The sequence below is a fragment of the Carya illinoinensis genome, chromosome 9 (genome assembly GCF_018687715.1).
Source record: "Carya illinoinensis cultivar Pawnee chromosome 9, C.illinoinensisPawnee_v1, whole genome shotgun sequence".
Classification (NCBI taxonomy): Eukaryota; Viridiplantae; Streptophyta; class Magnoliopsida; order Fagales; family Juglandaceae; genus Carya; species Carya illinoinensis.
This window is the reverse complement of record NC_056760.1, coordinates 10351652-10368980: the sequence shown is the minus strand read 5'-3', so window position 1 is coordinate 10368980 and position 17329 is coordinate 10351652. Positions and strand designations below refer to the sequence as shown.

The following is a 17329-nucleotide window of genomic DNA, read 5'->3' as shown; positions in this document are numbered from 1 at the left end:
CTCTCTCTCTCTCTCTCTCTCAAAGCATTTCGTTTTACCAGATTTTGCAGTGTGCATGGACAGCTTCATGATAAGGTAAGCTGGTAAGGTTAGGAACAAGTACTGTAGTTCATCTGGATTTCAGCTTCTGTTGCAGGTTTTGGAAGCTCCAACAGATGAGAGAAAAAACACCATCCTCTCTCCCTTATTAATTAGCAGCATTGTCTTTTTGCTAGGTTTTAAGTAACACCATATATATATAACTTTGTATATAATATTGGTCATTCCTTGAATTCCATTTTCTTTAGGGTATAAATGAAGGATGATCGAAGCTCAGAAACAACAACAATAATATTAATAAGACTGTCTTTAGTACTGTTTGATATGAGTTTTAAGTTGTACATGTTGTAGGCTGGTAGCTAGCTAGGTACTTACTTAGTCATGAGCATGGGTTTAGTGGAAATTTATAGCTTACTTTTACGGAAAGGTTCGCAACCTTTTTTCGACGTTAATGTTGTACATTTTGCTAGGCGACAAGCTGTTGTACATGAGGTTCTTAGGAATATTGCAACAACACTCTCCCCCCCCCCCCCCCCCCCCCCCCCCCCCCCCCCCCCCAAGTTTTTTCTTTTTGCAGGTTCAAAAAGAATGTTATAATGCAAATTAATGACTGTACTAAGTAAATCATGGCAGCAGGAGATCAATAACCAGAAAAGATGGCGAATTATGCAAATTATAATAATTAATACCTCTACATCCCCGGCCTTCAGATGGCATTTCTAATATTACTATGATCCACTAAAGACAGGTTGAAAATATTTATGGTAGGAATGAGAAGTAATCATTTCCCATTACATAGATCCTTCCAAGTGTGTGTAAGGCAGAAATGAAAGGCCGGCCAGCGTCCGTTCTGGTCTGATTGCAATATTAGATTTTACTGGCTAAGCGTAGCTGGAGTATGATGCATCTCTCTTTAATTATTGTTAAGAATGCCTAAGAAGATTCTCATAATTTTGCTTTATTACTGCTCCCTGTAGCTTGTGACGTCCTGCATATGTACTTTGTCGTATAAATGCAACCTTGGGGTCTTAGCAGAGCACCCAGAGAGCAACTAATGAACTCTCAGGATTCGAGAGATTTCAATAGCAACTTCAGATCTTGAGGAGGCTAGAGAAAGAGGAAACTTTGAAGCTGCGGCAGTGTATTTAAAGATGAAGATCTCTCATTTAGTAAGAGCCACTAAAAACAATATTAATACTCCAAACATATTTTCTTAGATCAACCGTATGAAGCTTAAATAAAAACAAAACTTCAACACTCTCATTAATTTTTAACAAGGATAAAACACAGAGAGTGAACCCTTGAAAGTTGAAACATTAACAAAATTTATATTACATATGAAGCAAAAGTAGCTAAATTTGTTCACAAAGATTATTACCACATTATTGAGCTCAATGATGATGGCAGAAAACTAACAATAAAGCCCTCCCACCATATAAAGAATATAGATTGTAACTCAGTTCATTCTTTCTTGCCGCTGTAGAGGTTGCCTCTGTTAAATTGCAGGGCCCGTAGGCAGCAAGACCTCTCTTCTCCTTAATTGTGATCTCTTATGCTGGTAGTGAAAACTTCCTCTATACTTACAAAATATGAAGAAACTGTCTAGGAATTGACCATTTATATGATTTTCTCTTCATGTATCTATATATCCTTCCTGAGTTTGGAGGAACAGCTGCCTGTCTCTCAGAAGCTTGCAGTCAACAGAGCACGCTCATCCTCACCACACCGCTGGTGAATGTCTGAGATTCTTTCAACTGACTTGCAAATCCCACTGCACTTCCAATCAAATGAAGCAGCACAGATGTTTCCGGCCTGCGCCTTCCACTCACAGTCTGCAGGAACACATCATCAGGATAGACTGACTCTTACCGGAAAATCCATGTAATCAGCAGTTCATTTTTTTAAATCTGTCTTTACCCTTCTGGAAAAAACGAAATTTCAGCACCATGGAGCTTGGTGCAGCGTTTCCATCGTGAGAACATACCATAGAGCATGTATGCACTAACCAGGTAACTTAAGTTTAACCTTATGAAATAAAATTAGCAATAATGGAAGGGACCGAGAGTTCCTTGGCGTCTAGTGAACCAGAATCAATTCTTGAGCATATTTGAATTTTGGACCAATGAATTGGTAGATTATAACAGAGTTGATGAACTGGTAGGCCAAATGCTAAACTTCACATAATTGTTTCTTCCTTATACTGAAAACTAAGACCTGCTCCAACCTACTCAAGTTTTAATTTAAAATGGGGAGACAGTAAGAAAGAATAAAAAGTAATCCATAATTGTTACCAGTCGGTGACAATAGAGACTAAAGAAAAGCATGATATTTGTGAAGAAAAAGTGTAACTCAGTTTTCATTGAAAGCAACAAAACTATTTTAGAGCCACACAGCAGCAACAGATTAGACTTGGCAATTCAGCATGTTGAGCAGAACTAAAAGCCAGACAAATCAGAGAGAATCAATTTTCTAACCCAGAGCCGGTCATTTCACAGACTTAATGGGTACGAAGTAATTAGAATAGATGAACAAATGAACATGTATTCAATAAATATATAGTAAGATTACCTGACAGAAAATCTAAATTTCTATTCAAAATAAAATTAATATGTATTCAATAAATATTTAGAATAACTTCGAGTTATAAATAAAATTAATATATATAATTATAAAATAAATTCTGTTTAGATATGTTATAATGCATGCAACGTTGTCCATTTCCTAACCAGTGTTTTATTTCTTCATAAGTTTATATACACCGAGTGGCTATGGGTTTTAGAAACAAAATTCTGAGTTGGTCCAGGTTTTAAAACACTGACATCATGATAAATTCCTTCGCCAAAAAAAGATAGAGAGTTTTCACATCTAGTATGCACATATTTAGACAGATTTTTCCTTTGTGGAAAGATATTGACAACTTGCTTTATTAAAAGAAATGCTATTCAAATGGTAAAACGTGGCCACAATACCTCAAAAAGGAAAAGGAAAAAGTATTAAGCGACAAAATGAAACTTTACATTACCCGGAGGTGTACCACAACAAAGTCTCCTATCGTCCACATGCTCCACATCTAAACCAATTAACCAAGATCCTAATGCAACATCTTCGTTGGCATATTTGTGAAGTACATTCCTGAGATTATTCCAAAACAACATTATCATCTGAAGATTAAAGATCAGCTCAATTCAACTATAACAAGCTCTGTGGCATCATAACCACCTGTCAGCTCATTCAATCATAACAACTTTGAATTTTCTTTTCAAAAGGTAAAAACACTGAGAGCTTACTGGTTTATTGATATATACGTAGCCAAATCTTTTGAAATACCATATAATTGTCCTGTTGCATGACGGAAATAGCGGTTTCCCACCCCACCAAATTTCCAATACTCTGGTTCATGGTATCTCACTCCCCTGTTTCAAAAAAGCATGATGAAGAAACCAGATTTTTATCCTTTTCGATATATTCAGCTAGTTAAAAAACAGAAAATCAGCTTACTTTCGAGCAACGACTGGACCGGACTTCATGCAGCCAATATAAACTCGAGGTTTCATACGATGTCTAGCTAGAGTCGTTCCAAGTGTAGCTGCAGTATAAAAGTAAATAAACTCAAATGAGGTAAAGGACCTAACGTATTAAAAAGAGTATATTATGCACTCAAATAAATTTCTCCTTATTAGTAGACTCCAGATAGAGCCAATCGTGTATTTCAATAATAGCCTTTGTGAGCAAATTTTGTGTGGTTCATGCAAAAATGCCTAATAATCAGAATCTAGTTTCCCTTATGGTTAATATTGGAAATGTTTTTAACATGGATAATAAATTTGAAAGAAGTAGGTATATAACAAAACAATTTTGCTACATGGATGTTATTCTCATCAAAATGAACTATCCATTCAACCAGTAATCCCTAGTGATGATCTAACCAGTTCAATTAATTTGAAGTGAGTTTCTCCAACAACACACTTAGTGGAGAAATTGATTCTTACATAATTATAAATACTTTGAACGCCACTATTGTTTCCATCAATCATTTATGACAATTACCAGTAGATAAAATACTTAGCACATTGGGAGTCAAAACATCACTGTTATAAATATCCAGAGGACCATGAAAATCTTCCCCAGCATAGATAGCAGCAAAAACAAAAGCAACATGTTAACCCAACTATTTCTATACGTGATTTTTATGAATTAAGTGTTGATACACTTTCTATACCTTTTTTTAGCAATAAACTTCTATTTTTAGCTTGTTTAATAAGCAGCCTAGTTTCTATGTCACGCTTTCTACATCTTTTGAAGGGAAAACAAAAATTTTGTAGAGCATTCTTTATGAGACTTATGACCTTTCACTCACAGAAAAAGAATCATCCTTCATTTTCAACTGGTTCATCTTCTTTTTTTCTCAATAATTTTTTTGTAGCTATGTATGTGTTGAAGAAATAAGAAAGATAGCTACACCACTTCTATGAAAATCAGAATACTCATCTTAAGAAACATAGATCCTATAATTCTTATTTTGAATAGAAAACTAAGATATATCGCAGAGGAGTTTTTAGTATCTACAAATCACAAATCCAAGATGAATGAAAATATAAGGGAAAACTGAACCTTCTCACCTAAATTTACATGTACATCATCATCAACTTTAATGTAAAACTCTGCATCCCACAAGGCAACAGCGGTTGAAAAATAAGTCTTTGTCTTGGTTGATAATTCCATGTAGCCCTCTACATGATCCTGCTTTCATATAATTAGCAAAAAATTTTGAAGGCCTATTAATATTTCTAATTAGTCTATTTTCACCCTAACCAAAATTCAAATAACTGGTAGTTTCAGTAGCAGTTAAACTTGTCCAACAGCTTAAAAGAGGTACAACAATAAGCTCACCAGCTGCAAGAAGTCGGCATGCAACATCTCCTCAGCTTTAATTGCTTTATCGAGGATACCACCAGAGGTCGAACTAATGAAAAAAAGAAAATTAATAAGAAATCCAAGTAATTTACTCTAGTTCATGCATAGCACCACCTTAAAGTAAAATTGGCCAACTAAAGAAAATGCAGAGCACTACTCTACTGAGGCCACAAACTGTGTCTTATTATCGTAAAAGAACTAGCCAGGCTCAGCAGAATGAGTAGGTAACTTAAAAGAATTTTGGGAACATGAATACATGGGAACAAGTATATGTGGCACTAACTGGCAATAGCTATGAAGCCGTATTAAGATCACCTGTGACCTATGACAAAGCGTATCACTATGCCCTTCTCTTCCTCCAACTTCTTTCTCTTCTCACCTAGTAATGTTTAATCCATGAAAACCCATTGATCACAGATAAGATATGACAAGAAAATGGAATCGGATATAACAGGTTCTCAATTTAGAGAGAGAGAGATCTGGAGCCAAGCTAATGCACCTTGTGGCATCCAAGTAGCACGAATAGAATCTCTTCGTTTGCGGCTACTAAAAGCTGTGTTGATTCCTATAACCATAAAGTATTTTCTTTTCATCTTTGTTTCAATATTTTTAAAGTTTCCTGATATGGAAAAGCCATCCCTTGCAGATCCATGTGCTGCCCTAGCAGCTCTTGATTTCAGCTCCAATTTTGGAATTGTCTTGTTCAGTTCCCTGCATTTCGAATACAGCAATAAAGTTTCCATGTAGGTCAATGCAGAAGCATATAAGGGAAATTGAGGCTAAACAAGCAACACAGTAGTTTGTTAATAACATGCTGTGTCCTTAACACTTACCCGATACTGTCATTGCTGCTTCGTTGTATAACCTTCTGATGAGGCAAGCAAGTTAGAGAAAATACTTTTACAAATCTCTAATGTGGGTGATTAACATTAAGAAGCAAAATTAACTCTTAAGATAAACAAATCATACATAATGCTAAGTATGTAAGAAAGAATGATCCCAGAAGCAACTAGAGAGAGTTTCAATTGTCTTGGTAACCAAATTTTCAAGAATAAGGAATCAAATGGCATTTTCAGTAACCCACCACCCAATCCCCTTCTCCCAAAACTAAAAATGAAGTTATCTGGACTTCCAAAAGCATTCTGTACTAGAAACGACATTTCCAAGCACTATGGTCTCGTTATAAAGTGATTCATCAATATAAAGCCCTGGAATAGTAAGACTTCTATTGATGCATGATATGGCTCATTATTAGAAGTTGCTGAATGAACTCACAAATTGTGGATCATCATCCTCAGATTTTATGTTTATTCCGGGATCTTCAAGTCTTGATGTCCTTACCATATCTTTAGTCTCAGGCACCATCCACATCCTGATACAAAACCTTTTGATCAATATCACTTGCATATGCATAAAAAACAGTTGCCTTTTTTATATGTAAGTTACCTGAAAAAAGGTAATAAAAAGATAGATCCTCTTAGCAACTAGGTTTTTTTCCCCTATTTGAAATAATAATAGCCTTTTATATATTAATGTGGAACCTGGTCATAAAACATACAATTATAGGACCGAAAAGGTAACAATAAGAAAAAATAAATTAATAAGCCTGAGAAGCAGTATTAAATATATTTTTGGTCCAGATATAAGGGGGAAAATAACGTAATTTTGAATGTCAGATGTTTCCAAAATGGACCTAAAATGACAAGCACCTCCATGAGTTCACCCTACCCCAATAAGTTGGTCTGGATGAGTTGAATTTATTTTCAGTAAGTAAAACGATATATTTTGAACTCTTTGCAATTTCGCTACATTTCATACAGGCAATACTCTCGACAGCTAATGTTAGAGATACCGCGATATGTCACAGTTTAACAAGCACAGAAAATTGGGAAGAAAACGAGGTACTGTGTAAAGGAAAATGCAGAGGAACAGAATCGGTTATCATGTGATTCCAAAACACCCACATTCACAAACCACACGTACTAGACTACACAGATAACATTAGTTCACTACAACACTCCTCAATGAAATGCAAAAATTACCCTACTCACAAGAGCGGTCACTAAAACAAGCTAAAGACATACAATCAAGATATACTCTTCGTATTTATTTCACAAATCCACGCTTTCCACCCTTTACCGATACCCACTCGGTGAATTTCTTAATCCAGCTAAAAGCAACCGCTTCAGTGGCTAAAAAGTGGAAAATTGTGAGAAACCGAAACCCATTTGAGAAAAAAAATACCTGTCGGTGAAGAGCATTCCAGCACAGAAGCTGCCTAAGCACAGCAAAAGAACCCAGTTCCGAGACATAACATTCTTAGCTAACTCTCCTCCACCCATTCCTCTACTCTTCACAGACATTCTATTGATTCTCTACACTCACTTAGCTCACCGGCTCCACCGACAAAACGATTTTTTATTTTTATTTTTATATTTGATCTCGAGTAGAGAATAGACAGTTCGACGAACCCAGAAAAAAAAGGTGAAAACTTTGCGCCTTTTTTTCACCCTTGCACGCTCTCTCCCACCTTCAAAGGGCCCTCAATGGTGCATACGAGTGAGGAAGACGCCTGTATATTGCACTTCAGATACCGATTAATTGAACCGTCCTTTTTCTCTTTAACCAAACGGTTCTGTACATAAATGAATAGTTTATGCAAGTTCAACTAAAAACAACCACCGTTGCATGTAAAAAGATGGTAACTGCTGGCTTCATGAAATGTTGTGTAAAAGTAAAGTAAAACTGTTAAATATATATGTGTAACCCTACTTATGACAAAAGATAAATATTCTATAAAATATAATTTCATGTGATTAGTGATTGAGACTCTTTATCGTCAAATCATGTTAATTCATGAATTAATATAAATTAAAATAAATATAATGTATTATATAAAATAATGTTAATACTAGATGAGGAGCATGTACAAAACATGTATATGTAGTTGAGTTAAACAGGTTTTTTATAAAAATAATATAGTTTTATAAAAAACCTTGATTAATGAATAATTTTGATATATAGAAACAAAAAAGTAAATTTTAGCAAATACTTTGGATAATGGTAGGCCAGTAAGTATAATAATTATATATCTAGATATATTAGAAAACAAAAAGATCAGTTTAAAATTAAAGTCAAGATACGTTAGAATAATATAGACAAATAAAAGTAATATCATTTCTATTATAATAAATACTACTATCATACTTAAAGAATGCATAAGATTTGAAATTTTTTTTCAACATATATTGTTTAGATTTGAGTGTTTTTCTTTGTGGAATTTTTTTTTTCGTTTTATACTTGTTATTCTTTATTGTCCTTTTTTTTCTACAGATCTAAACATTTATATTCAGATTAAGATCTGAGTATTTTAGGAAAACGTGTAAAATAGTGGGTTTAAGGAGGTAAAGTAAGGAAGCAGACATCGAAGAGTGGGAGAGAGGTTTGAAATGAGATGAGAGAGGGAATTAGGAATGTGAAAGAGATGTAAGAAAAGATAATTATATCTCTAAATTAAGAGAGTAACAAACTTAACGGAAAAACAAAAAAACTTAAAAGAAAAAAAAAAAAAGTTACTGTAGTAGTTAGATAACCACTTATTATAATAGAATAGATATAAAATAATTTTTTTATATTTTTCCTTTTAGACTTATCAATTCTTATTACAAGTACTAGACAGCAAAATGTGCATATTAGATTATCGACAGAGAAATATGTATATAAAATTATGACACAAAATAATTAAACTAAATACATGATGCTAGAGCTGGCATGTATTTTGACGTTAATAATATTGGACTATCTCGAGAAGGTAGTACAAATCTGATCAAAAAATGTCAAAATTACTTAGTTCGGCGTATAAAATTAGAATTCTTCAGTTGTGTGAGAAAAGAGGGACGACGTGTCACACGCGTTAGTATTTTATTTATAATTTTGGTTATGATTATTAAAATTGTGCATAAGACTTCAATTTAAAAACACTTCTGCTGCGTACAGCCGAGAGTTTCAACAACGGGGGAGTCGCCTGCCACATCAGCCTGCCACTTGAAAAAAAAAAAAAAAGGGAAAGAAAGAAAATGAAAAACAGACAAAAATAGAAGAAAAAAACTAGGCATATGAAAGAAAGAAAAAGTTACAAACGACAAGTGCACGAGCTCTTCATCTTTAAAGGGAGGGGTCTCTCTTCATGATCTTCGTGGGTAGATGAACTTCAAGAGAGCATTTTGGTGGTCTTCGTGGGTCTCATTTTCGTCAATAGTAGAACACCACTATTGCTCGCTCCTTTCTCTCTCTTGCTTTTTGGTCTTTAGTTCCATGTTCGTTCGGCGACTACAGCATAACTAGCAGAAGAGACTCACTCCCTCTGTCACTGAAAAGAAAATATAGTCTGCTTTTAAGCATCTGAGAATAATCTAGAAAAGCTTTACTTTTTTTCCTTTTTCTTTTCTCTTCATCAGTTTGGCTAAGGAATTTCTTTTAGTTCATTCTTCTAAAAGAATATTCTTCAGAGCATTCTTTGTAATCCAGAGTATCGGCTTATTGTCCAAAGAATACTTCATAACAGAGCATTCAAAAACCTTTCATATTCTAAAATATTTTATTTGAAAAAAGCAATAAAAAAATAAACAAAAATGCAGAAAACCCAACATAGACCAAGCAACATGGAACCGAACCAGACTGAGGATGGATGTCACTAGAAAGAGTGCTTGTAGCAATGTTTGCTTCTATGCTCTTAGAAGTCAGAACTCGTATTTAAAGCTGAAACATCAATTCTGATCACAGGAGAGCAAAATGTTCTACTTTCCCAATTAAGTTGTGAACTTTTGCTCTAGCTATTTCCCCATACTCGTGTTTATAGATCATGAAACAAACACCAGCACCCAAATCCTTCACGATCCAGCGGGCTAGATCTTTTGAACTACTTCAACTCATTTCTTTTCCACCAACGATTGATTCCCAAACCCAACAACAACAACAATAAACTCCCACATCCATAGATTTGATTGGCTTAATCTTGAAATGGAGTGAAATTAGAGAGAACACAAAGCACTTCAGACCCAACGAAGGGAAAAATATAAACACCCACAGTACCCACACAGAGAACCATCGCGACACTGAGGGAGGGGGGGCGGCGGCTTCGAGGAGAGAGACTTGTTGTCTTCAACAGAAGGGTAATCATGGAAGGATTGAGAGAGGGAGTTCTAAACTAAGGAGAGGAAACGCAGTGGGAGGGAATGAGGAATGAAAGAAATTTTGAGAGACGACTGTGGAATTGAAAAGGAAAGGTGTGTTTCGATGAGGAAAAATTTTTGGGAGCAATGAAAGAAAGGGAGAAAATTGAAGGAGGGATCACTAAACGGGGTGTTTTGATTTTTTGCCACATCATCCGGCGTTTGCACCGCGCTTGCCCAAAGCGACTGCATTTAACTTTTTTCATTTAAAAAATTCTCTTTAACGTGCATGTTCTCGGCGTTATGCTAGGAGTAATGTTACATATAGTCGTGAAATTGCAAACGCCGCGCAATCGCTTTGAAAAAGAGTGGGGTTCAAGATTAAAAAGTTAGTTTTTTTTTTTATGTAGGTCCCATATTAATTCATTTTTTTTCAAAGTGACTGCACGCTGCTTGCACAACCACGACTGCAAATATCATTTCTCTTATGCTATGCATGATACATTTCGACTCCAAAATCAGCCGTTTGCCTTCTAAATCGTCATTTTAAGTCATTGTTTCCATTTTAAGTAATTTTTTTTAATGATAATGTTTATTTTTAAAAACGATTTTATTCTGAATTTTTTGCTAGATCTTAATTAGTGAGATACTTCTCTTATTCTGTATTTTATTATTTGTCCATAATTAAAATCTTGTTTTCTTTTCCTTAATTAACTATTTAAATTTGACTTCTTGTATCATAAAGATATTTTATTATCTTTAAAGAAACCATAATTTTAGAGTTTGCTCCATGCATTTTTTCCAATCTCAATTTCTAATTTCCGTTATTTAGCTAACCATCAAAATAATTCTTATTTCCTTCCACATCAAAACATATAGGCCGAATTTGATGGCTCTAATTAATTTGCTGAAGTAAATGTGTAATTAATTGCCAATATATATATACTAATATTTTGAATACCGTATCAGATGTCATACCGGTCAAGACACTGGAACGAAATATTTCGATACCGGTACCATTTCAAGATAGTCGATATATAAATAAATTATATATATAAATATATATAAATTATATTTTAAAATAATAGTCTATATATAAATAAATTATACATGAATACATATGTATATATAAATTATAAATAGTCTAGTATGAATTGGGAGTTAAAAAATGAAATTATAACTTGAAAAAATGAAAAAAGAAAAAGATAAAAGATAAAGGTCAAAATACTGGTCGGTACAGGCCGAAATATAGGCCAGTACGGTCGATATTTCAGCCGGTACGAAACAGATACTATATCTATACCGGCCTAGTGATTAGTACGGAATGTACCCGTCGTATTGGCTGGTACGGTACTAAAAACAATAATATATACCTCATATATATATATATATACACGTCCAAATTTCTCATGCGATATACGTTTGAGTTGAAAATCTTAGTCCTTTTTGCGAATTTATCTTCTTAATTTCTTTGTTTTTTTTTAATACAATTTTGTTGTAAAATTATATGGTTCTTGACTCACCAGCATATCATGATCATATCATATTTATCGGGAGCAACTTTAATAGATTTGGACGGACCAGTTATATATTTAACTTTATGTTGATGATAAAATACATATTTCATTGACCAAATTAACAAAATCCAGATTCCAAGGACTAGTACTTCAACAATATACCAAAATCATTAAAGATTTTGCCAAAAATCAAAGCGTTATATTATATACAATTATTTTTACGTATTGTTTACACATTTTTTTAACATAATTGAAGAAAATAATTATTTTATATTAAAAAAAGTGACACAATCAATCATATTAATAAAATGTATTAAAGACATGTAAAAAATATTACAAATAGAATTTTTGAAAACAAAAAATATTTTACCAAAATTTGTTTTTTCTCAACGATTGAAAACTGGGTACATACGTAAACCAAACATGGCGCAACACATAAATATAATCTTTCTTGACAGATATTGCGTTGTGGATTCATCTGTTGGTTAGAATACTAAATAATAACAATAATAGTAACGAAGAAAATAGAGAGCATGGAAATCAAAACTCTAGAAAAATTCATTCATGAATTTGCTTCATCCTATTTTTAATAAGACATGCAAGTCCTGCATTACTCTGTTTAAAAAATAGATAAATTTAAAATTTATATATATAATTCTATTTTTTAATAGTGGATTTTATATTTTTTAATGAAAATATACGAGATTTGCATTTTTAAAACTTTATTTTACATTACTTATGGATAAAAAAAAAAAAAAAAACCATTATGTTTAAATAGATTAACATTTAACAGATGGGAGTACTTCGATCTTCTCTTTGGCTGAATTACAACGTAGCTATTATGTAAGATTATGGTGAGCTGCATGCATGTTGGGATTGAATAATACACGGCAAAAGATTTTGAGGAGGAAGTAGCGCCTGAAATGAATAGTAATATTGAATTTAACGACGATGATATCCATGATATTGCATGCATGGCATCTGCTGTTCAGTAATAGGTACATAAGCTGGTTTTAATCGTCAAAAAAAATTGGTATCATTTTGTTTAGATGATAAATTAATAGTAAAGAATCATGCAGGAGATTGGAGTTGCATCAAACACTTCATCTGTTGTAATTATAATGTAAAAAGTCCAACTGTGTTTGGTAGATTGACTTCTTCTTGTTTCTCGTTGTTATCGAGGGATGCGTAGTTCCCTATACTGTCTTTATAAGGACCATCGCCCTAAGTCTATCTGTTTTCAACAACTCCACCAAAAATAAATGAAAAAAATCCAAAGGATTTTTTAGTTCTTTGGATTTTTGAGTTCTCTGGACTCCCTTTGTGGTAGGAGTCTGCAATATTATTCTGAAAGCTGGGTTTGATGACATTTCAGTCCATCCCACTTGGTAAAGATCAAAGCTTCTGCGCCAGCAATAATTCTGCTAGCATTATTCTGCAGAAAGCAATTCAATTCTACAAGCCATGGCATTCACCTCATTGACTATTCCAACGTCTTCAAGGGTTGCTGCAGCCTCGGAAGACATGTTCTTCAAAAAGCCCATGAAGGGCCTTAGCTGCTCGCACTCTAGCAAGGACCTTCGCAATGGAGCCTGCATCCGAAGATCCTACTCTGATAACCACTTTTTTCACTCCAACAATCGCATCCAAGCCACTACTACACAACCAAAACTCGAGCAGTCGTTCTATGGGAATTTTTCCATTAGTTCAATTGCCTAGTACCATCTTCCCAAGCTCCGTTCGATCATTTTTGTTTGATCTGGAGACAAGTAAGGACATGAATGTAGCAGAAAAGGATATGAATATAACTAAGAACTTGGCGGACTGTAGTGAAGGAGAGGGGATAAAGAGATCGAATTGGGTGGAGAGGTTACTGGAAATAGGAAGTTATAGGAGAAATCGGAAGCATAATGAGGGTGAGGGTGAGGATGAAGATGTGACTGGTGAAAAGTGTGCATTGGTGAGTGTGATTGTGGTGGACATGAAGGAGGTTGTGCAGTCGATTATAGTTCAGAAGGAGGAGGAGGAGTCAGATATAATTGTGAATCATTCTCGAGACTTTTGGTTCGAGTGCCATGGTCTGATACAAAGTTGTTTTCTCAGTTTGCGTTTTTGTGCAACATGGGTAATGTGATACTAGAGATCAAGGTACCTTGTTATTCTACTTCTTTTAGATGGGGTTTCTTCAATTTTTGTTAATTGGTTTGATTGTTTTTCAATTTAAAAATAAGGGTATTTATGAGTTTCATACAAATGTGTGTGTATATATATGTATGTATATATAGTCAAGTATGGTTCGTATAAAGAAATAAGTTGATGCCATTGATATATGCAGGAAAAAAATCTGAGAAAATATTATGGCCTGCACTTCGTCACATCTTCATTGGAGAAGAAAGTAGAGGCAGCTGCAATTAAAGCAAAACTTGATGAGGATTCCACTGCCATACCCCAAGCTGCCTCAGAAGCAGCAAGTGAATTCAGTTATGAGAAAGATGTGGCCTCTAAGGAGTGTCCTATCCACCGATCTGTTGCTTATGAGATTGCGGCGTCAGCCTTATGTCCAACCATGTACAAAGAGTCTTTTGTCCTTTGGTTCTGAATCACAGGAGGAGGGTGATGACGAGGAGTCGAGGCTAGCCATGAGAGGACGGAGAAATTTCACCCTGATTATATAAGCTAGAAATGGCTGCTTCAACAATGACAGTAGTGGTTGCTGCTGGAGAGAGGAAAAAACAGGATGTAGCAAAGGATCTTCAGTCACTCCAATCATCACCTTGTGAATGGTTTATTTGTGATGATTTAAGCATGTACACTCACTATTTTGAGATTCAGGTAATTCCTTCTTCAACCATTCATCATAGAAGAACAATAGGCCATTGGTTTTCTATTTTTATAACAACCGAATTCGACAATGAAGACTTTTTTCTTGTTAATTGCAGGGATCAGACTCCTTGGCATCTTGGCAAGCACACCTTTTCTTTGAACCAACCAAATTTGAGGTAACAATCTCCTCTACTCAGTTTATTCATGTACCATACATACAATGAGATAAAACCGTGAATATCTGTGGTGGACACAGGGTACAGATGTGGTTGTTCATAGAGGAATTTATGAAGCTGTAAAGGGAATATATGAGCAATTCATGCCAGAAATAGTTGAGCACTCAAACAAATATGGGGAACATGCAAAACTTCAATTTACTGGTCACTCTCTTGGGGGTAGTATCTCTCTTTTGGTCAGCTTGATGCTATTGACTAGAAAGGTTGTCAACCCCTCCATTCTCCGATCGGTGGTTACTTTTGGCTCACCATTTGTGTTCTGTGGAGGCCAAAACATACTTGATGAGCTAGGTTTTGATGAGAGCCACATTCATTGCATGATGATGCATAGAGATATCGTTCCTAGAGCCTTTTCCTGCAATTACCCTAACCATGTTGCAGGCGTTTAAATGGCGCCTTTCGCTCGCATTCTTGTTTGATAAAAAATGTAAGCATCATCTTGATCATTCTCTATCATCTTTCTAGTTCAAATTCAAAATTAATAATCTTGGAATTTGTTAAATGTTGAATTTGGAACTTTACTTAAGGATCGTCACAAATATTTTCCAAGACAGATTTAGAAGAAAAGCAACCGCTAAATGAATTTGAAGCTTTGAATTTTTGGCTTTCTCACTGACATTTTCCCTATTCCATGGTTATGCAGAAACTATTGTACTCTCCTTTGGGAAAACTATTCATTCTGCAATGAAGTCAGCTCCTCCACACCCTTTACTCCCTCCAGGTAGTGCTCTATATGCCTTGGACAAGAACCAATGTGGATACTCTACAAATGCCCTTGCAGCCTTCCTAAATAGTCCCCACCTCCTAGAGACACTAACAGATCCTATTGCCTATGGTTCAGACGGTACGATCCTTAGAGACCATCACTCGAGGAACTACCTGAAGGCTGTGAATAGGGTTTTAAGGCAATGTACAAAGACATTGGATGTTCGGAGAGTAAGAGAACAGAAGAACCTACTGTGGCCACTTTTGACTTCACCATCTCCACAAACGTGGAATCACGAGTGACTTAAACAACAGCAATTTAGCTACCAAGGAGATAATGACTGGGAGTTTGTTAAACCTATTCACAAGGACGCCAACCCTTGTATATAAAACCATGCAAATCAGCAAATTGAATTGAGGAGTTTTACATGTTCTAATTGGTTTTGCATACATGTGCTCCTTGTAAATAGATAGCATCTTACTCTTATTTCTGTATGTGTTACTCATCTGTTTCATGTAAATGGCCAAATATCTTACTTTTCAATGTAGCTTGTGTTGCTCAACAATGACTAAAATTTACTAGAACGTTTGATATTTTTTAGAGAAACGAATCTGGGTATCACATGCTCACTCAAAGCTCTGGCATAACTTGGCCAAAATATAAAAAAATAAAAAATAAAAAATAATACAAAACGAGGGGAAATAATCAGTTGATTGAGAATTTGTGAAAGGGTGTGAGGAAAATAACAGAAAGTTGCAGAAGAACAAAAACCGGAGAGCTAAGTCGATGGAGGTGAAAGTTTTATGTTATTTCACTGATGAATTGCCTCTGTATAGTATTCCTAAAATGCTATATATAGAAAGATTGCTAACTGACTAACAAAAATAATAATGCTGCCTAGTGCTAGCTGTAGAATAAAATGAATAAAGATAAAAGAATAAAAAATGAACTACGACAACTATATACAATGATCTGTAGGTACAATATGACTTGTCTCTTATATTGAGTCTTCTAACACACACCCCTAGCCTGGCCCGCAAGATGGAGAATAGAGATTGATTATTCCCATCTTAGACAAGTGTGATTGGAGAAGATAAGAGGGTGGAGTTTTAGAGAAGATGTTAGCCAATTGTGTTTGAGAAGAGACATGAGATGTGGTGATGCTTCCTTCTGGAATTTTATCTCAGATCAGGTGACAATCGAGTTCAATATACTCAGTTCTCTCATGGAACACCGAGTTAGCAGCAATATGAAGAGTGGCCTAATTTTCACAAAAGATAAGAGTAGCTTGTGGATGAGAAATACTAAGATCTGTGAGTAAATATCTTAGCCATGTTAACGCTGAGCAAGTGGCAACCATGGACCTATACTTAGCTTTAGCTGAGGAACAAGAGACAATAGTTTGCTTTTTGGATTTCCAAGAAATCAAGGAGTGGCCTAGGAAAACATAGTAACCTGTAGTGGATCAACGAGAGTTTGGACAAGAGGGCTAATCTGAATCATAATAAGCTTTGAGCTGAAGTTGAGATGAAGAAGAGAGTAAAATGCCTTCACCAGGGGCTATTTTAATATATCTCAAAAGTTTGTATGCAACTGCCAAATGACTTAAAGTAGGCTTATCTATGAACTGACTTAATAACTGGACAACAAAACAAATATCTAGCTAAGTGAGTGTGAGGTACAATAGCCTACCAATCAACCTTCTAAAAATAGTTGGATCAGATAGAAGGGAGTCTTGATCAGATAGAAGGGAGTCTTCATCTTTGTTGAGTTTGAAATTTTGATCCATTGAGAGTTTAATAGGCTTGCATCGAACCATACCCAATTCTGCCAAAACGTCTAATGCATACTTCCTTTGACAAATATGAAGACCCATAGAAGATCTAACAATTTCTAAACCCAAAAAATAACTTAAATGGCCAA

General features: G+C 34.9%; 1 protein-coding gene and 1 pseudogene across 4 annotated transcripts; one reads left to right on the top strand and one right to left on the bottom strand.

Moving 5' to 3' along the window:
- Positions 1-1277: 1277 nt before the first annotated feature.
- On the bottom strand, positions 1278-7591 carry LOC122277543 (probable beta-1,3-galactosyltransferase 4). Of its 4 annotated transcripts, none has more exons than XM_043087559.1 (11): positions 7198-7591; positions 6229-6325; positions 5787-5821; positions 5453-5664; positions 5269-5332; positions 4930-5002; positions 4659-4779; positions 3538-3625; positions 3327-3452; positions 3057-3171; positions 1278-1871 (listed from the first exon to the last, which is right to left on the bottom strand). In XM_043087559.1, the coding sequence occupies exons 1-11, from the start codon at positions 7314-7316 to the stop codon at positions 1737-1739; spliced, it is 1185 nt and encodes a 394-aa protein (XP_042943493.1). In that variant the 5' UTR covers positions 7317-7591; the 3' UTR covers positions 1278-1736. The 4 variants fall into 4 exon arrangements, with proteins under 4 accessions (XP_042943493.1, XP_042943492.1, XP_042943491.1 ...); XM_043087558.1 differs by having other exon boundaries at positions 3062-3171; positions 5787-5818; XM_043087557.1 differs by having other exon boundaries at positions 3062-3171; positions 7198-7590.
- A 5354-nt stretch (positions 7592-12945) lies between these two features.
- On the top strand, positions 12946-15823 carry LOC122276781 (annotated as a pseudogene).
- The last annotated feature ends 1506 nt before the right edge of the window (positions 15824-17329 follow it).